The sequence below is a fragment of the Salmo trutta genome, chromosome 32 (genome assembly GCF_901001165.1).
Source record: "Salmo trutta chromosome 32, fSalTru1.1, whole genome shotgun sequence".
NCBI classification, from domain to species: Eukaryota; Metazoa; Chordata; class Actinopteri; order Salmoniformes; family Salmonidae; genus Salmo; species Salmo trutta.
Genome location: NC_042988.1, coordinates 22,569,473 through 22,590,943, shown reverse-complemented (window position 1 = coordinate 22,590,943; position 21,471 = coordinate 22,569,473). Strand labels below are relative to the sequence as shown.

General features: G+C 41.3%; 1 protein-coding gene and 1 pseudogene across 1 annotated transcript; both read right to left on the bottom strand.

Annotated features, from left to right (window-relative positions):
• Positions 1-4,292: 4,292 nt before the first annotated feature.
• On the bottom strand, positions 4,293-10,896 carry LOC115171428 (chromobox protein homolog 2-like). The gene is made up of 5 exons (XM_029728235.1): positions 10,769-10,896; positions 10,638-10,681; positions 9,140-9,205; positions 8,184-8,253; positions 4,293-8,086 (listed from the first exon to the last, which is right to left on the bottom strand). The coding sequence occupies exons 1-5, from the start codon at positions 10,838-10,840 to the stop codon at positions 6,653-6,655; spliced, it is 1,686 nt and encodes a 561-aa protein (XP_029584095.1). The 5' UTR covers positions 10,841-10,896; the 3' UTR covers positions 4,293-6,652.
• Positions 10,897-15,643: 4,747 nt separating this feature from the next.
• LOC115170690 (ectonucleotide pyrophosphatase/phosphodiesterase family member 7-like) lies at positions 15,644-18,516 on the bottom strand (annotated as a pseudogene).
• Between the last annotated feature and the right edge of the window lie 2,955 nt (positions 18,517-21,471).

Here is a 21,471-nt window from a genome sequence, read left to right as displayed (position 1 = left end):
CAGTAAAATACTACTTCAGTAAAAGTCTAAAAGTATTTGGTTTTAAATATACTTAAGTATCAAAAGTAAATGTAATTGCTTAAACATACTTAAGGATCAAAAGTATAAATCAATTCAAATTCCTTATATTAAGCAAACCAGACGACACAAAAGCATTTGTGTTTAGTGAGTCCGCCAGATCAGATGCAGTATGGATGACCAGGGATTTTCTCTTTAAGAGCTTGAATTGGACAATTTTCCTGTCCTTCTAAGCATTCAAAATGTAACAAGTACTTTTGGGTGTCAGGGAAAATGTATGGAGTAGAAAGTACATTATTTGCTTTTGGAATGTAGTGAAGTAAAAGTTGTCAAAAATATAAATAGTAAAGTAGATACCCCAAAAAACGACTTAAGTAGTACTTCAAAGATTTTTTTCTGCAGTACTTTACACCACTTCTTTTTACTCTTTGGCTTTGAGAAGTTGGCTTGCATCCATGATTTGATGTTGAGCTGCCAAATGTTATTGTGATGGGTGGGCAGAGGACATAGAGATGTGATATCAACATACAGTACCAGTCAAAAGTTTGGACACACCTACTCATTCAAGGGATTTTCTTTATTTTTACTATTTTCTACATTGTAGAATAATAGTGAAAACAACAAAACTATGAAATAACACATATGGAATCATTTAGTAACCAAAAAGGTGTTAAACAAATCAAAATATATTTTATATTTTAGATTCTTTAATGAATACAACAGTGAAATGCTTACTTACAAGCCCTTAACCAACAATGCAGTTTTAAGAAAATACAAAAAAAAAGTAGGAGATAAGAATAACAAATAATTAAAGAGCAGCAGTAAATAACAATAGCGGGGCTATATGCAGGGAGTACCGGTACAGAGACAATGTGCAGGGACACCGGTGTTGAGGTAATTGAGGTAATATGTACATGTAGGTAAAGTTATTAAAGTGACTATGCATAGATAAATCACAGTGTCACCAGCAAAGCACCCCCACACCTCCTCCTCCATGCTTCTCGGTGGGAACTACACATGCAGAGATCATCCATTCACCTACTCTGTGTCTCACAAAGACACGGCGGTTGGAACCAAAAATCTCAAATGTGGACTCATCAGACCAAAGGACAGATTTCCACCGGTTTAATGTCCATTGCTCGTGTTTCTTGGCCCAAGCAAGTCTATTCTTCTTATTGGTGTCCTTTAGTAGTGGTTTCTTTGCAGCAATTTGACCATGAAGGTCTGATTCATGCAGTCTCCTCTGAACTGTTGATGTGTCTGTTACTTGAACTCTGTGAAGCATTTATTTGGGCTGGAATTTCTGAGGCTGGTAACTCTAATGAATTTATCCTCTGCAGCAGAGGTAACTCTGGGTCTTCCTTTCCTGTGGCAGTCCTCATGAGAGCCAGTTTAATCATAGCGCTTTCAAAGTTCTTGAAATGTTCCACATTGACTGACCTTCATGTCTTAAAGTAATGATGGACTGTTGTTACTCTTTGTTTATTTGAGCTGTTTTTGCCATAATATGGACTTAGTCTTTTACCAAATAAGGCTATCTTCTGTCTTCCACCCCTACCTTGTCACAATACAAACGCATTAAGAAGGAAAGAAATTCCCCAAATTAACTTTTAACAAGGCACACGTTAATTGAAATGCATTCCAGGTAACTACTCTTCAAAGGGAGGGACACTCTATACCCAAACTGTTATAGACCTAAATCTATCTTACCCTGCCTTTCTAAGGTCTTCGAAAGCCAAGTTAACAAACAGATCACCGACCATTTCAAATCCCACCGTACCGTCTCCGCTATGCAATCTGTCTTCCGAGCTGGTCATGGGTGCACCTCAGCCACGCTCAAGGTCCTAAACAATATCATACCGCCATCGATAAAAGACAATACTGTGCAGCCGTATTCATCGACCTGGCCAAGGCTTTCGACTCTGTCAATCACTGCATTCTTATCGGCAGACTCAACAGCCTTGGTTTCTCAAATGACTGCCTCGCCTGGTTCACCAAGTACTTCTCAGACAGAGTTTCGTGTGTCAAATCGGAGGGCCTGTTGTCCGGACCTCTGGCAGTCTCTATGGGGTGCCACAGGGTTCAATTCTCGGGCCAACTCTTTTCTCTGTATACATCAATGATGTCGCTCTTGCTGCTGGTGATTCTCTGATCCACCTCTATGCAGACGACACCATTCTGTATACTTCTGGCCCTTCTTTGGACACCGTGTTAACTAACCTCCAGACGAGCTTCAATGCCATACAACTCTCCTTCCGTGGCCTCCAACCGCTCTTAAATGCAAGTAAAAGTAAATGCATGCACTTCAACCGATCGCTGCTCGCACCTGCCCGCCCGTCTATCATCACTACTCTGGACGGTTCTGACTTAGAATATGTGGACAACTACAAATACCTAGGTGTCTGGTTAGACTGTAAACTCTCCTTCCAGACTCACATTAAGCATCTCCAATCCAAAATTAAATCTAGAATCGGCTTCCTATTTCACAACAAAGCATCCTTCACTTATGCTGCCAAGCATACCCTCGTAAAACTGACTTTGGCGATGTCATTTACAAAATAGCCTCCAACACTCTACTCAGCAAGTTGGATGCAGTTTATCACAGTGCCATCCGTTTTGTCACCAAAGCCCCATATACTACCCACCAATGCGACCTGTATGCTCTCGTTGGCTGGCCCTCGCTTCATATTCGGCACCAAATTCACTGGCTCCAGGTCATCTATAAGTCTTTGCTAGGTAAAGCCCTGCCTTATCTCAGCTCACTGGTCACCATAGCAGCACCCACCCATAGCACGCGCTCCAGCAGGTCTATTTCACTGGTCACCCCCAAAGTCAATTCCTCTTTTGGCCGCCTTTCCTTCCAGTTCTCTGCTGCTAATGACTGGAACGAATTGCAAAAATCACTAAAGCTGGAGACTCATATCTCCCTCACTAATTTTAAGCATCAGCTGTCAGAGCAGCTTACATATCATTGCACATGCACATAGCCCATCTGTAAATAGCCCACCCAACTACCTCATCCCCATATTGTTTTTTGTTCTTCTCATTTGCACCCCAGTATCTCTACTTGCACATTCATCTTCTGCAAATCTATCACTCCAGTGTTTAATTGCTAAATTGTAATTATTTTGCCACTATGGACTATTTATTGCCTTAACTCCCTAATCTTACCTCATTTGCAGACACTGTATATAGACTTTTCTATTGTATTATTGACTGTATGTTTGTTTATTCCATGTTTAACTCTGTGTTGTTGTTTGTGTCGCCCTGCTTTGCTTGATCTTGGCCAGGTCGCAGTTGTAAATGAGAACTTGTTCTCAACTGGCCTACCTACCTGGTTAAATAAAGGTGAAATAAAAAAATATATTAAAAAAACTACCTCATGAAGCTGGTTGAGAGAAGGCCAAGAGTGTGCAAAGCTGTCATCAAGGCAACGGGTGGCTACTTTGAAGAATCTCAAGTATAAAATATATTTTGATTTGTTTAACACTTTTTGGGTTACTACATGATTCCATGTGTGTTATTTCATAGTTTTGATGTCTTCACTATTATTCTACAGTGTAGAAAATTGTCAAAAATAAAAACCCTGGAATGTGTAGGTGAATCCAAACTTTTGACTGGTACTATAGATATGTGTTGTTGTTACGGTGGAAGTTAAAACCAAAGCCAGGGAGGATGTGAGCAGGCACATAGAGGCGGAGGGGGCTGTAGATTAGAACACCCTGAATGACAGTACTGTAACTAGCTCAGCCAGACACACATCCCCATGAAGGGAAATCATATATTTCCAATTGGATCAATTAGGAGCTAAACCAGATAGTGATTTGATCTGTCAGAGTGAAAAATGTGAGTATGTGCTTTTCAAATGGAACAGCAAGTCTCACAACCCCACGAGTGATTGCCCACCCCTCTTTACATTGGTGAACCCGTCCATCTGTTACACCTACAGGGGGAGAAACATAGTACCCCATTCTGAATAGGCCTTGTTTGAAATGCAACACCCCCATCTAGTGACTGAATGAATAACTGCATTATATTCAGGAGGCTCCTGCAGAGTATTTTTGCAAAGTATTTTTGTAACACACACTCGCACGTACATGCGCGTACACGCACCTAATTATTTTAATTCAGACTCCTATTGGCTATTTAAATTCAGCAGAATTTCTAATACTAAGGCAAATTAACAGAAAATGTATGACTTGGGTTGGCATTATGAGTTGAGGGTTAAGGAGCACCCCTAACATGATCAGTGAAAACAGAAATTATTACCAGACTTATTAAGAAAGTACTATTTATTAAAGGTTAATATCACGACAACATGCACAATACAAAGATTGGTGACATTGTCCTATCCTGAAGACCTCGTTTAAATAAATAGTTTGAAGAATACAGCCTTCAGTTGAAATGGTTAGTATATCAAAAGATTACAAATGTGTGAAGACCACAGCTCAACATTTATATTTTCTTGTATGCCTTCATGGAGTGAGGAAAACACAAAACCACTGTTACAGGAGTCTGTAGCCTGGCTCCAGCTCATGTCAAATGTGAGATACAATTATCAAAGCAATCCAGTGGCCCATCCTCCGATAAATTGTCAAATGTCATTAACATTTAAGAAACCCTGTTGATGAGGGTCATTTCTCACCTATCAAGGCACAATGCCTTGTCTTCCTTCAAGGCTTCCCATTAATCATGTCAGTAATGTTTGCATATGAACATATTTGAGAGAACATTTTTCCAGAGCCTCAAATAGTGTTTAAGGCATATAGAAACCATCAGCATAAACAGCTGAATACAAGCACTTAAAACCACCTAAGTGGTTGCTGGTCCTAGTCTAGTCAATTTGATCGTAAATCAGTAAGTATTGTAAATCTAGTTGAAGAATAAACATGTCTGGACAATGCCTAGCTACTTGATCTGTATGAGAGGCAAATCACACTCAAATATTGTGTCTCCAGAATTCTCACCAAAAATATATCTTGTTGTATTTGTTTAAACAATACACTACCACATAGGTTACATCATGACACAACTGCACTTTCAAACATGGTGCATCTGCGTGGCAAGATTTAAACAAGTAGGGAGCAATGATTACCACCTCTGTGTATAATTAACAGATGCACTAGAATAACCATCCTTCTCTGCAAACCTGACACGTTAGCTCTCTTTGGGGTAACGCCTTTGTTGATTCATTTTAGTAAAACATTTAAAGCATGGTCTGCAGAGTATGATTAGAGTGGGGAGTTCAGTTGAAGTGCTGTGTAGCTAAACTCCTCTCTAGGGAGCAGAAAGACAGTAGACGTTGTGGTTTCTTTTCAGTTACATCAGATAAACACATTTTTCTTCTGTGGGTAGCAGAGCCTAACTCTTGATCCCATGCAGGTGCGTAAAATGAGATTGTGGTGTGTGTATGCACACTGCATGTAACAAAGGAAAATATCTAGCATTTCATCGGCCTACACTTTGAACACCAGCTGCTAAATACTCGATCTGGTGTTTTTTTTGTGGTCAAGGAAAAACAATATCAGGCAGTTAGTTCATTGTTGGGTTTCCTTTGCCTCCACCCTTCCCAGAGTAGTGAAATCCCTGAGTGCTTGCCCTCAGCGCTCATAAAGGCACAAAGAGGCCCCTCACTCTGGCTGGGGTAGGAGTCACGTCAGGTGTGCTGTCCATCATCATCCTGCCATATATATACCGGAAATTATTCACTGGGCTCGTCCATAATAACCACCAGTTTTGACAGTACACCCGCCAGTGAATGCCCTAGTGGGGTTGTGGGAGCACAGACCTGAAGGGAGAGGAGTAACCTCGGCCAGTAACCGGTCTTATCTGAGCACTAGGGGAGAACAGAGATAGTGTATCTTCTTCCCTCCTACTCCAGCCTGGGTGAAATACTTCACTGATAGACTGACTGCACTGAGGAATGAAACTTATTTTCAACTGATGAGAACTTGGTCCTCAACGCAACACCGGGTTTGCCTTGCAAACTTCTTTGTTAATGTTATAGCTTCGAGAGACAGAGCTCTTCCAGTAATTACAACATTTTCAAATCAGAAAATGTTGCTATTATTTGTCCTTTCATTGGAATTTTACATTTCATATAAGACTACGGTGCTTTACACTAATGTGAATTGGCAAATTGATTGTAATGGTCACGTCATCTTATACTCAAGGGAGAAAAAAAACAGTACTTCCAAGCTTGCCATTCCAGAAGAACTTCGCAAGAATGTTGAATACAAAACGAGAGCTGTATTAAACTAGAGGTAGCTACATTATAATGACATCCCTAAGAGTTGCATTACTACTTTGTAATCAAACAAGCTACCAATCTAGTTTACACCTGGCCCTGAATAGTTCCCTTAAGACAACGCTTTCCTCCAGTTGATTAGCTTGTTTTGCTGCATGTGTACAATATATCAAAAGTACATTGTTTTACTAACAGAGCAAAGCAAAAGAGTAAGTCTGCAGATTTCAGATGAATACATTGTAGAGAAGGGGAAACTTTGCATCACTGCAGTAAACCTATGTGCATTAACACTGCTCTAACTTATCTACTTCATTCAATACCCCACTTAAGGCCTCTGCTGTCTACTTTGCAGCCCCTTTGCTAGGCAGTTCAATTACCGGTTTTCAGTCAATAATTATGTATGTTGAAGAAGCCCACACTGGTTGGGGACTCCTTGACTGTGACAGTGACAAGGTTGGCAGTGACGTCAGTAACAAACACATGCTCGATCAGGCTGTGAGTGGGCTTCCAGTCCTGGCCGGTCTGGACTGAGATGGACAAGTTCTGACTGTTACTTGGGTAGGGGGAATCCTGGTCAGAGTCTGAGGTGCTCTCCTCACCGGTGCTCATCTCACTCAGGAGGACCTTGGCCTGCTTGCCACTGTCTTTGGAGGCAGATCTCTCCCGCTTGCCCAGGATGTCTCTGGCCTCTACGGAGGGGTTCTGGACAATGCTCTTCTCAACCCTCCCTTGGGCCCTTGTTGTAGTCAGCCTCTCAGGTTTCTCGGCCATGACACCCACTTCACTGGTCTCCTCAGCTTTGACCTTATCAACTCCAGGATGGTTCTTTCTGGGCTGTTGTCCACCAGGCGTGGCAGGACTCTGTACAGGATTTTTCTCTTGACCATACTGACCAACTGTGTCTTTCCGTGCTGGGTTGGTGGTGCTTCGCAGGTTGGACACTGGTGCGGTGCCATTGCCTGGAGTATCGTTGCCCGGTGTTGATTTGTTCACACTCTGTAGGTTTAGTGCCTGAAGGCTTGCAGCTTGGTTGGCAGGGCCTTTAGGAGTGGAGAAGGGCGCAGCAGGTTTGTTATTGAGTACCTGCTGCAGTAGTGTTTGCCCAGGGGCATCTGGTTTCTTCTGCCCGTTGTGGGAACCCAGCTGTGGCTGAAAAGCTCCTTGAGGATTGCCATTGCTGGTTGAGAGTTTGGAGTTATGCAAATTCAACGCTGCTACTCCAGGAGATTTGCTTGCAGTCGTTTTTAAGTCCAAACCTGCTCCACTGTCCACATCAGAGACCGACAGTTTGAAGTCAGAAGCTTGACTCTTGCTCTGGTTGGATCTCTGGTTGAAAGAGAGAGAAGCTGAGTTATTTGACCGGCCAGAGCCTGCAGTGTTCATGGAGTTTTTAGTAGTTCCACCCTGGGCCAGGGAACATCTGCCCTGGACACTCAGAGGGCTTCTGCTGTTCAACCCCATGAAGGTGAAGCTGGCTGGGTGAAAGGGTTTCTTGATTCCACCTCGGAGGTCTGCAGGGGAGTCTTTGGCAACTGTCTTTATGATCTTGCGCTGGCCCTTGTTCTGTTGAATGGCCTTCATTTCTGCAGGCAGTGCTTTCCTGCCTCGCTTCTTCCTCAGGGGCTCCGGCTTGGCCACAACAATCTGTGCTTTCTTCTGAGGGACAGGGTGGAGCTCCCGTGTTCTGGGACCTGGCTTTGCCTTTCTATCATCGTCGTCATCATCCGATGAGGAGGAAGAGGAAGAAGATGACGATGATGAGCCAGACGAAGATGACGATGACGAAGAGCTGCTTGACTTTGACACTTCAGGCACAGTTTCCTGAAATGAGGAAGAGAGAAGTCATATTACATTATATTTATGACATTTTGGTAGAAAATACTTTTCAATATTTGTAAAGGTCTTGAGGAAAGCATACCACAACTTTTCGAGGTCTCCCCCTCGGCCTTTTCCCTCTCTTGCAGATCAGAATTTCCTTTTCTTGTTCACTGTAAAAACAAAATACAGGAAACAGTCTTCAACAGTAGTTATGGTAGAAGTAGAGCAGGAGTCAAGGATTCAGAGCGAGCACTGTTGAGTGTTTTGGAAACCATCTGAGGAGAGGGTAATCTATCACTAAACATATACACTGTGATCCAAGACTTGTAGCCTTCTTCTTGACAGAGACATATGGACTGTGTGTTCATGGCGAGACAAATTTTTTACAAGTAACATCTCGTGAAGTATTGTCTGGTCTTGCAACGCCCAATGCTTGGCAAAAACAAATCAGAGGTTGCAATAAAAATCCCCAGATGCTCATCTGAAAACATTAGATACGCTTTCACTTTTGGAAATTCGGTTCCTGTTTTTGTTCCACCCCCTCATTTTCTGCTGTATATGCGTTTAAATCAGTTATCCTGATTTAAATGCAAAGGAAAGTATACATTTGAAATGAAATATTTTCCCTGCTTCAGTTTTAAGATTAACTGGCATTTATGACTCCTTTTAATTTTACAAATGCATTATTTAATCCCTTACCAATACAAAATAATGTATTTTTATATCAAATGTATATTGAACAGAACGGCCATCAAATAAAACTTGAAGGGTTGGGAAAACCTAAACTCATATCGATGTGTTTACAGCCTGAAAACACAGATTGTATGCCTATCTGTGGGCTCCACATTGGCTTGAATGGGGCACTATTAACCCCTGCTGGAGCATTTCAGAGGGCATTGTTTGGATATAGTGGATAGCTCACTCAGTGAGGTACTGGGGAAATAGAAACATTTACATTTAAGTCATTTAGCAGACGCTCTTATCCAGAGGACTTACAAATTGGTGCATTCAGCTTATGATATCCAGTGGAACAACCACTTTACAATAGAAACTCACCTCTTGTTAAATGCAGCCAATAATCTTGGGTCAAGGATGTTCGCTTGGGGCTCCCAGCTATTGTGCCTGAAGCAAAAGGAAAATATGTCCATCAAAATACTAAAATCACTTAAAATGTCCACATTGCAGTACTTTTTGGTAAAAGTTGATGATACAAGTTAGCCAATGCACTGATTGCACCATAGTGTACCACTAATGAAATGTAGGCCTAGTGTAACCTAACCTAGTGACTAGAGACCTAGTATAACCTGTACCCTAGTGACTGTGTAGAGATAAGAGGCCTAGTGTAACCTAACCTAACCTAGTGACTAGAGACCTAGTATAACCTGTACCCTAGTGACTGTGTAGAGATAAGAGGCCTAGTGTAACCTAACCTAACCTAGTGACTAGAGACCTAGTATAACCTGTACCCTAGTGACTGTGTAGAGATAAGAGGCCTAGTGTAACCTAACATAGTGATTAGAGAAAGGAGGCCTAGTGTAGCAATAGGAGGCATATGCAAAGAGCTGTGAGTGGGAGGCTTAACCACATAGCAAAGGGGGAAGATAAGGAGAGAAGTTTATTTAAAGCCAAGTGTGTAGGATCTTCCGCCTTCACAAGAATCAGAGAATCTCAAGAAGGCCAATACTGAGTTAATGTAGAAAGAGATCTCGAATTGGCAAGCACATAATTTCCACCAGCCACGTCTTACCTGTTTATATCACAAGTAAATAACTTGACCAAGTCGGTGGCAGAATCCGACAGCAATGTGAGGATTTGGGTTAAGAAAAGGATGTGAGTGACAGGCAGAATGCCCATTGATGATGGGATTAATAGCAACAATGAAACAGAAGGGACAAGGGAAAGGGCAACTGTGGCAAGGACGCGCTGGCAGCTGGAGCGCTCGAAAGGGGGGAAAGACTGATTTACGAAAATTCTATGTATACTACCGAGTCACGTTAGGCAATAAATAAACTGTATCACATTATCAAATACATTTAAACAACCATCACAAAAATTAGGTAAGTGTACCAACTGGACACTGTAGTTTGTGGGATGTGAGAGAGACTCGGCATACGTTTCCCAACCCAAACTTCTACCAACTCCCGCTTGTAATTTATTTATCAATAAAGCTAGATTGATAAACCATTAGCTAGAGCTCCAGTAAGCGAGTGATCAAATATGAGTTTCTATAGCCTAGTTTGTGGCCTAATTACTGAGAAAATGTCAAACAGACAAACCAGCAGATATTGAATACGAGAAGCTAAACCCTAAACGATCTGTTTGTTTTGCATAACTAACTAGGTTAATTTCCAAACCTTAAAACCAACAATAATAATAGTAGTAGGAGGAGGCAAGCGTAAAACCACAATTTTTCGTTTTCACGTGCAGCATGTTTTCGAGCGAATTTAGGGAATGTATGAATCCTTTACAACAACAGTGAAGCAAAAAGCGACACGTTGTTGTTGTTTTCATTGTTTGAGGCTGAACTCGCAGCTGCAGCACCACTTGTACTTACTTGGATGACCATCCCCTCCACTTTACAAGAAACTCTAACTTCCCCTGCGAAAATAGAGAAGGGAAATGTTACCAAACTGTGGGCAGAAAATATTTTGGGATATGAGAAAATTATATTTTATAACATATAACCTTTCTTAGTCGTTTGTTCAGGATGCATTCAGCGTCGAAAACCTGTTCTCCTACGGCGCTCAATTCCTCCATGTTCGCTGTTGCCTACTCTAGTATTTTATGAAAAGAATGGAAAAGAGGGCGGTAAGAAGACGCATTCTCGAAGCGTGTCCCTTGGCAGATACCGTCCCTGTAAACGTCACACCTCGACGTGTGACCAATCAAATCGTTTTCACATATTGCGGTCAAAAATGTTCTATTATATTGACAAGATAATCGAGTGACCGCTCAAGCAATGGAACTACATCCTCAAAGATGGAAGGCAGGAGGCCAGATCAGGTGAGAACATTCTTGCCAATGAAAGGGCAGATACGTGTCTGAACAACAATATAAAGTCGTTTTTTTGTTTTTGTTTCCGAAATGCCACGTGCGTCCACATATATCAGCAAATTCCTAACAACATAACCATTATGAAACTTATTACAGATCAAATAAGCCTCATGTAACAAATTAGCAATTACATTTTTTGTTGACCAAATTGGACACTCTCTCATTGACCTCCATGCAAAAATACCTCACTTCGTGGCCTGTTTCGTGGACAGATTTTGGGCGGAGCAAACTCTCTCCCTCGCCTCTTCCTCTCTGTTGTGGTTTATTGAGCACCAGTGGCAGCGTCATAATACCCATAAAATCTAGCGGTCAAACAGGGAAATGGTTCCAATCATTTTTCCACCATTCATTTTTCCCATAGTGGATTTTAGAAACACTTCAAAATAAGGGCTGTGCTCCCTGTAGGCTTACCCTGGCGTGACGTTTTGATAACCATATAAACCTCTCGGGAAAGGTGACTTTTATAAATATATTCGGCTCCATTTAATCTCAGATTCGAAAATGCTAATTAGCATCATGCAATACTACAAAGCCCTGCAAGCTCCTACACGGTCATCTCTAGCTGACACCTTGTCTAACAGAAGTTTAGCCAATTTATTAATTATTACATTTAGCCAACATTAGATAGTTAATCCAGAGATTCTTACCTTTGCCTCGATTCGGCAGTCTCGTCCAGATCATCATGGCATTTGTAGCTAATTATCATTTCATTTTTTTTTGGGGGGGGGGGGGGGGTAAATACAGGCTAATATATTGACAAAAGTCGCCTTGTCCAAGAGAGATTTACATAGTTATCAAAATGTCACGCCAGGGTGAGCCTACACAAAACAGCCCTTATTTTAAGTGTTACCAAAACCCCTATGGGGAAAAAATGAATGGTGGAAAAATGATTGGACCCATTTCCCTGTTTAACCGCTAGGTTTTATGGGTATAATGACTCATACTGTGGTACTCTATAGGATTTTCCCCTGGAAAATATGTTACTGAAAGCCTTGTATGAAAAATAAAAGTTGCTTATCTTTCCCACCCATACCCAATACCTTTTCTATTATTTAAAATGGAAGGCCTTTAGTCAGGCCTGTTACTTTATTGTAATTGTATTACTCTTCTGGTAATGTTCACTAGCATAATGACGACCTGTAATGAAAGTTTGTCATAATTTACAGTATAATTAAAAAAGTTAAAATGCTGATTTTCTATGTAATTTCCTATTAACTTAGATAATTATCTTGTCACGTGTTGTATTTTCACTTTTTTTAACAGCTAGTAATCTTAAATCCAGTTTATATATCATCAAATGAGAATACATATAAAATATATCTGTAAGGTCATCTCAAGAAATACAGTACTGTGCCAAAGTTTTAGACAGGTGTGAAAAAATGCTGTAAAGTAAGAATGCTTTCAAAAATAGACATGTTAATAGATAATATTTTTTCAATTAACAAAATGCAAAGTGAGTGAACAGAAGAAAAATCGAAATCAAATCCATATTTGGTGTGACCCCCTTTGCCTTCAAAACAGCATCAATTCTTCTAGGTACACTTGCACAAAGTCAGGGATTTTGTAGACATATAGTCAGGTGTATGTTGCTGAAGACAGTTTACTGTTAAAAGTCATACACCATGGCAAGACTGAGCACAGCAACAAGACACAAGGTATTTATACTGCATCAGCAAGGTCTCTCCCAGGCAGACATTTCAAGGCAGACAGGTGTTTCCAGATGAGCTGTCCAAGCTCTTTTGAAGAACACAAAGAAACAGGCAACGTTGAGGACTGTAGACGCAGTGGTCGGCCAAGGAAACTTCCTGCAGCAGATGAAAGACCCATCATGTTTACTTCCCTTTGCAATCGGAAGATGTCCAGCGGTGCCATCAGCTCAGAATTGGCAGAAAACAGTGGGACCCTGGTACACCCATCTACTGTCTGGAGAAGTCTGGTCAGAAGTGGCCTTCATGGAAGACTTGCAGCCAAAAAGCCATTCCTCTGACGTGGAAACAAGGCCAAGTGACTCAACTATGCACGAAAACACAGGAACTGGGGTGCAGAAAAATGGCAGCAGGTGCTCTGGACTGAGTCAAAATGTGAAATATTTGGCTGTAGCAGAAGGCAGTTTGTTTGCTGAAGGGCTGGAGAGCGGAACGCAAATGAGTGCCTGCAGGCAACAGTGAAGCATGGTGGAGATTTATTGCAAGTTTGGAGCTTCATTTCTCCAAATGGAGTTGGGGATTTGGTCAGAATTAATGGTCTCCTCAATGCTGAGAAGTACAGGCAGATACTTATCCATCATGCAATACCATCAGGGAGGCATCTGATTGTCCCCAAATGTATTCTGCAGCATGACAACGACCCCAAACACACAGTTCTTAACGACTTTCGCTATCTTCAGCGTGAAGGAGTCCTGGAAGTGACGTATGGCCCCCACAGAGCCCTGATCTCAACATCGAGTCTGTCTGGGATTACAGGGAGAGCGAGAAGCACCCGAGGCTGCCTAAATCCACAGAATTGTGGTTCGTTCTCCAAGATGTTTGGGCCAACCTACCTGCCAAGTTCCTTCAAACTGTCTGCAAGTGTACCTAGAAGAATTTATGCTGTTTTGAAGGGAAAGGGTGGTCACACAAAATATTCATTTGATGTAGATTTTTCTTCTGTTCAGTCACTTTGCAATTTGTTAATTGATAAATATAAATGAACATGTCTATTTTTGAAAGCATTCTTACTTTACAGCATTTTTTCCACACCTGCCTTAAACTTTGGCACAGTGTTAATGTACAGGATTTTTTCCCTAAACAAAGGACCTATTCAGACTCTTGAAAGGTATTTCCATTTCTTTATTTATATAACTTATTTATACAGAAACCTATAGGTTCACTCCACTCACTCACTGCCATCCAGAACAAAACCACAAACAATTGTTTTGTTGACAGGATTTTGAAAAATATAACTTGGAAATCAGAAATGGATTTATAATTAAACAACTTTCATATAATGCATGTCTGCACTGATGTCAGAGTATACAATTTGTCACTTTTTCAACTGGTTTTGTCCAGTGACTTAGTTTCAGATAATGTGTTATTTTACTGTAGCTGTAGTCTACTGATCTCATCAGTGTATCATGGCACCAATCATTGTTTAGAGAATACATCCTTTTAGAAAATGTCTAAAGCATAAGTTGTCCCAGGTGGCATGGTGACTGTAGGGGCTTACATTCGCAAGGAAAAAAACCTCTCCAATTAGTCTGCAGGGTGTCAGTCTCAACATGGAGGGCATGCACTAGTCTGTGATAAGGTGGTTTTTAGGGAGTATGTCATAAGTAGTGACGACCCTTTGTTTATCCATTTCAGATTTCACTTGGGGTGCAGTTTAAAGGGCAGTTTGAGTCACTTCCTTTCCCCCTGGAAGCACTGACTTCTCAGAGCTGAAACACTGGACAAAATGATACATTCTGAATAATTGGGAAGAAGTTGTTGACACAGGGTTATCATAGTTCTCTAAAATGTACATTTCACATTCAGTGTGAGGACTTAACCAATGACATGTTTAAATCATTAATACCCAAACATTCATGTTTACAGAATTTATAACTTTATGTAGCCTATCTGCACCATGTTATCCAACTAGGCCTCTGCAGAGTCAGTATCCCGCTGACTACAATCAGCAACAGGACGTGAACAGATTGAGATCAATCCGGAGCTCACCCAGCGTGCAAAACATCAGTCTCTGTCCCTAATTGACAGCCCATATCTACCCTGACCATCAAGTGTATTAACATACAGACAGAGCACTTGACTTGTCCTTTTTATTTTTTACCCGACAGATTGTTTCCACCGCTCGACTCGTTCAGTTTGTTTACCTGTCTCTAGGAATTACACCTTAGCTGTAGAACGCTTCCAATCAGTCCATTATTGTCTTGAGTTATGGCATCGGAAGAAACAGTGACAGAAGCTGAGAGACTGACAGAATCCAACATTGGCAGTAAACAAAAGAAATGAAGCATTTAAAGCAAAGTTGTTTGCAACTCAAAGTACTCGCCAGTGGGCAAATATCCTTCTGCTTGTTTATTTTAATACTGTATGTTTGAGGTATCAGTTGCCCTTTAACCATTAGGAGAATGAAACATATCTGAGCCTGTATCTGTGGTTAGTCAATTTCTACTTTTTTCTCTTATTACATGCTTAGGTACATTGCACACATTTCTATATATCAGATTGTACAGGCAAGTATTCTTCACATTTTCCAATTCCCATTGATTTGTATACATATGCAGACATACATACCTTCTATCATTTTTCTCCTTCTTGAATGCATTAAACGACACAACCGCTATGAAGACCACAACAAGAAATCCAGCCACTGCTGCCAATCCAACAAAGATATTTGATTTTATGTCCTGACGGAGCTCTGAAATATGAGACGTAATGCAAATGTAATGTCATTTGATTTGTGTACATGGATGTCAATGACAGACATTATCAATTTTGTCATTTCTGTTGTGTTGCATATTTGTACATTCTATATACATTGCGTTAGACAATAGATTACTTTGGCTGTGTAATGAAGGAGCAGGTGTAACACACTTTTTGGGTCATTAGCCTGATATAAACCTACCCTCTGTGGCAGAGACCAGCGTGTGTTGTGTGGCATCCAGGTGGCCATCATTGGGATCAGGCTTGATGCCCAGTATGTGACACATCAAGGGGTATATGTTCACTGTCTCAAAAGGGCCCACCTCCAGGTCCTTTTAGAACGCCGGCCCCACAGCTCTGAAGAAGGGCTTCGTGTCCATTTCTTCATTGTCAAAGCCATGCTCTCCTGCATTGAACTGCACTGGGAGGAACTGTAAAGACAAAGAGCCAAGAAGAGTCAGGGTGATCAAATCTGTAGGAGTCCATTTAGAGTAGGAGAAGTGAAATCTTGAATGATCAGAATGTTGCAATTCATATTGATCATCATAATGGGAAGCCTGAAGTCCAACTTGTCTTTCTATGATGTACTCTCAACTGGACAGCAGAGGGAGATGTTGACTAACTGAAGGAAAGGGTTGCTTGAGCAACCATTAGATCTGCTCCGTGCTTATAAGAACAGAAACGGGAGAATTTCCCTGTTCTCCATTATTAGACGCATACTGTTAAAATGACTGTTAATCAGGTTAAGAGGGAATCCTTTCATAAACTAAGGAGGCCTAGACATCACATAGTTCCTTTGGTCATTCAGGACAACTAGTTTGATCATGAAATGGATATTACGATGGATTGTATGAACAGCAAGTGATACAGTTATACGGACACTTTTTTATCTTCACTTTGTTCACAGAAAATACACTGATATATTTAAATACACAGGGAGAAGGTAGGCTAATGACCATAGATTTTATGTAACTCTTCTCTGAACATGCTTAACATTTGCTTTGATAAAACTGATAGGAACATCTTTTGAAATGTCTAAATAAAGGGTCCGTAAACAGGAGATAACACAAGAGGGTCAAATACCCTGAACTTATGTATTTTGATAATTAGACTTTACACTGAAGATCAACTGAACACTACCACATACCCTCACTGTAACCACAGCCTTCAATGAGTTTATATGCATTAAGGTGTAATCACTACCTCTGATGGGTTACTGTCAGTATAGCATTTGAAGACATTTGTAATTTAGCTATTTTGCTATTTCTGTTTTACAGTATGTTGATGTGTAGTGGCCATCTCTCGTATGCAAAAATGAGAATCAGATTTTTTAATGATTTAGTATCACTCAATGGAGTGATGTAGCACTTCCAGTGGTAAAGTTGCAGGCAGCAGGGTTGAGCCAAATGTAAATGCTAATGTCGAATTTTGTGGCATGAATATCTTCATAAAGCATTAGCGAGCTCTGCATGCCATCAGCCAAACCTGCATTATCCTGGGAAGGTGGTAATGCACTTGATTCAAAGTGTAATGTATTAAGATTAGAGTTGAATTCCTTGTTTCCGGTCTAAAAGATTCCATTTTCTCCATCGCTACAAACCAAATTAACTTGGTAATTCCTTCAATATTTGTAGTCCATTGAAATATGGCATGTTATCAGAAATCACATAATGCATGCAGGGGGATGCATGAGGTTGTGCCATACTGTACTGTATATTATAGAAGTTATAAAATATCCTAGATGCCTAAAGATATACTGTATAGGCTACATGGTTATTTTTAAACCAGCTTCTTTGCTCATACTATGTTCACTGAGGCCAATCCTCTAATCAGTAATTCACATAAAAGCATGGAATTGGAAAGTCTACAACAATATGCATGTTTAGCCTCACAAAAATAAAAGTATGCCTTCATTTCACTTTTTGTGTGCATGAAATTAGTTATGTGCGTGACGGAAAGCCTTAAAAAAAACGTCTTCATTTGTTTAAGCGATCTACTATTACTAAATACTATAGAGACATGCTATGAACCCACTCCGTTAATGACATATCCAGGGTCAGAGAAGAGAATGATTGGTAGGATGCGGTTGTTATTAGCAAAGTGAAGGCGCTTGGGCATCTCCTCCTTCTTGAAGACATGAAGGTGAGGGTGCGCCCCCTTCAGGGCGTTGTAGACCTTATCCAGCATGCCCTTCTTGGGAAGCAGCATCCCAGAGAGCCCAAAGTCCACCAGGTGAAAGGCTATATCTCTGAAGGAGAATCCGGGGATCCTGGAAAGGGTGATCTCCTTCACCAAGCCGTTGCGGTATACATTGCTCATCCCATGGTCAGCGGTGATGATGATGTTGAGACTATCGGCAAGTCCGTTTTGTTCAGCTAAGCTGCGGATGTAGCCCACTGTTCTGTCCACCTGCTTGACCATCTCCCTCCGCTCAGGGGAATCAGGCCCGTATTTGTGGCCTGTGCCGTCAGGCTCCCCAAAATACAGTGACACAAAGTCCAGGTCCATCTCACTGAACCAGGTGCCCATCACCTTCTCTACGTTCTCTTGCCATTTTGTCTCGTTTTTTTTGTTGTCATAAAACCGTGGTTCCACTTCCTTCACTGTCTGCGTCTCTCCCTGGTAGGTGGATTGCGTGCCAGGAAAGTGAAGAGAGCCAGCCCTCAGGCCCTGAATAGACAAAATGGGGATGAAGAGAGGTGTCACGCACACACACACACCGTCTTACACACACACAGTCTTACAAACACACACACACACAGTCTTACATACAACACTCACACACACCGTACATGCATATATGCACAGACATTTAAATGGCTACCAGACTATTTGCATTGACATAACATTTGATTTGTATTAATGTAAAGCAAATGCAGGAGTGATTTAAGATGAAGATGCATTTGAAATCATTCTGACCTGTCTCTGGGCTGTGATCCAGATGGGTAGAGTGCTGTCTCTGGGCTGTGATCCAGATGGGTAGAGTGCCGTTGTCCCACCACTCATTCTTAAACTGGGTAGCATAGTAAGGCAGTTTCTCACTGGTGGTGATGTTGAACCACATGTTGTGGATCACCCCATGGTTTTCAATGTAGCGCCCTGAAAAGAGTCACTGTCAATCTCTCAATATTCAGTCTGCCACATTCACATGACAAATTCTATCAACTTTATAGCCTGTGAGTGCCATGGCGCTTCTTGGACAAGGTCTTACGACCGACACTGGAGATTAAAGGAATTTAATTTCAAAGAAGTCCAATTTATTTTAAACTGGCACTGATGATTCAAGAGTCAAAAATGAGAATTTCTGTCAAGGAAAATAGAAATTCCTCATTCAGCCTTCCCAACATAATCATCTTACTCAACTCTGAAAGCTGCTGGACGCTGGGACATTGAATTACAGTTAATTCCTTTTTTCCAGTCACATTCACAATTCTTATAAACTAAACTGGGAATGACTTGTGATCCAATAATTGGAGTAAAAAAAGGACCACCATGACATGAACATGAACCTCCACAGAATCACTGCTCTCTTGGAGCCTGTAGAAAAGGGTTATGCCTGGGTATCCATCTACAGTAGGTACCTGTTAGGAGGGTGAAATGTGTCGGACTGGTGATGGTGAGGTAAGGTGGGGTCTTTGGCCATTGTGTCCAGATTCGGCATGTCCACATCGTGGTCGTAGTCCCACCTGAAGCCATCGAAGGAGACAAGCAGTACTTTATGCTGGCCTTTGATGCTGTATCTATCCAGCGGTACACCTGGAGGACGTGGCCAACAGGAGGCAGAGACTCACTGTCCACAACATAGTGGGCATGACACAGAGCTGAGTCTGTCACTTTACTCGGATCCTTGGGTGTGCAGGCTGTTGCTATACACCGACTCCAGCCCCTCCCCTTCCCATTACACCTGAGCACATTTCCCTTCCCTGTGCCAGCAGCATGTGATTAAAATTTCATCTTATCTGATCATATAGTATCTAGTTGATTAGATGGATGTTTGCTCAGCACATTTATGCATGGTGCTTGATTATGTTTTTATGTACTGTGTAGTTACCATCCAATGTTTGTTCCTGTGCTTGTATAGGAACTCTTTTATTGTGATTGCAAGATATTAAATCAGTTCCAGAATGTTGTAAACAGCTTGGCTGTTATGTTCATGGTCTTTGTCTGCCTGTCTGTCCATCCATTTTGTCTGCCCGTCTGTCTGTCCGTTTGTCCATCCGTCTTTCTGAGTTTCTAGTGAATAATTGGCAAAGGGGAATGACACGTATGGATTTCACCTTGAGTGTGGATGGTACATGATCGATCTTTCGCCTAGAAAATTGAGAAGAAAATGAGAGGTTGTACCTCTTCAGTCTCTCCAGACTCCAGTCTCTAGGGAAACCGTAACCTGATAGTATTTACTATTTAGTTTAGTATTTCATTAGCATCCCCGTTAGCTACTGCTAAAGCAGTGGCTACTCTTCCTGGGGTCCAAACAAAACATAAAATATGACATAATACATAACCTTAATAGACAAGAACAGCACAAGGACAGAACTATCCTAATCTGATCTCACAGAACCAGGGTGTATACTAAGTAGCTGGTTTGAGGAGTTAGCTAGGCAACTTTCTATGGCAATGAATGCTTCAGAACTAACCTGCTCTGGGGAGGCTAATGCTGCGTTTAGATGGTACGAGGTAGACAGCAAACCAGATGTCATTGTTTTCAATGAGAGCATGACGTTAAATGCTGTACCTCGTCTAAACACAGCATAACTCAGAGTTAATGCTGCGTTTAGACGGGGTACGCAAAACTGTCATACCCATCGGCATAGCGGGGCAAGAAAGATGGTGACGGCAAAAGCAAGCCAGCGCGACGGTATGCGTTGCTATGATGATTTCACTAAACAGACAGTTAGAAAACAACGCTACGGTAGACTGCAAAAGTCTGAACTTTGGCGGCAAGTCCCGTCTACCGTGGAGGCTGACGGCATTTACCGTCATGCTCTCATTGAAAACAATGACATTTGGTTTGCCGTCTTCCATGTAAACCTCGGCATAACTCAGTTTATCCTGAATGAAGTGTCTGAGTTGCAAGTTGAGGACCAATGAAATCAGATTACCACCCTCTTGCAAACATTGCGTAATCATTCCCTTCATTTGAGGATGACGACCGATTCAATATTTTATTTATCAAATGTGTTTTTTGTGTTCAAAAATAGTTACATTAAAATACCTATGACATTGCATATTTATTAACGACAGGATGCATTTGAAAGTTCACACGCAGTAAAACTTTTGTATGACGTTTTGTATGACGTACAATATTTTATCGATAGAAGTGGGGAAAAAGATGCTGTGTACACACCAAAGCACATCAAATCAAATGTTATTGGTCACATACACATATTTAGCAGATGTTATTGCGGGTGTAGCGAAATGCTTGTGTTTCTAGCTCCAACAGTGCAGTAATATCTAAGAGTTCACAACAATACACACTAATCTAAAAGTAAAAGAATAGAATTAAGAAATATATAAATATTAGGACGAGCAATGTCGGAGTGGCATTGACTAAAATACAAAATAATAGAATATAGTATATACATATGAAATGAGGAAAACAGTAGGTAAACATTATTAAAGTGACTAGTGGTCTATTATTAAAATGGCCAGTGATTCCATGTCTATGGTGCAGGGTTGAGTAACCGGGTGGTAACCTGCTAGTGATGGCTATTTAACAGTTTGATGGCCTTGAGATAGAAGCTGCTTTTCAGTCTCTCTGCGCTAGGCAGACCGCACCACCCTCTGGAGAACCCTGCGGTTGCGGGCGGTGCTGTTGCTGTTGCCGTACTAGGCGGTGATACTGCCCGACAGTATGCTCTCAGTTGCGTATCTGTAAAAGTTTGTGAGGGTCTTAGGGGCCAAGACAAATTTCTTATGCCTCCTGAGGTT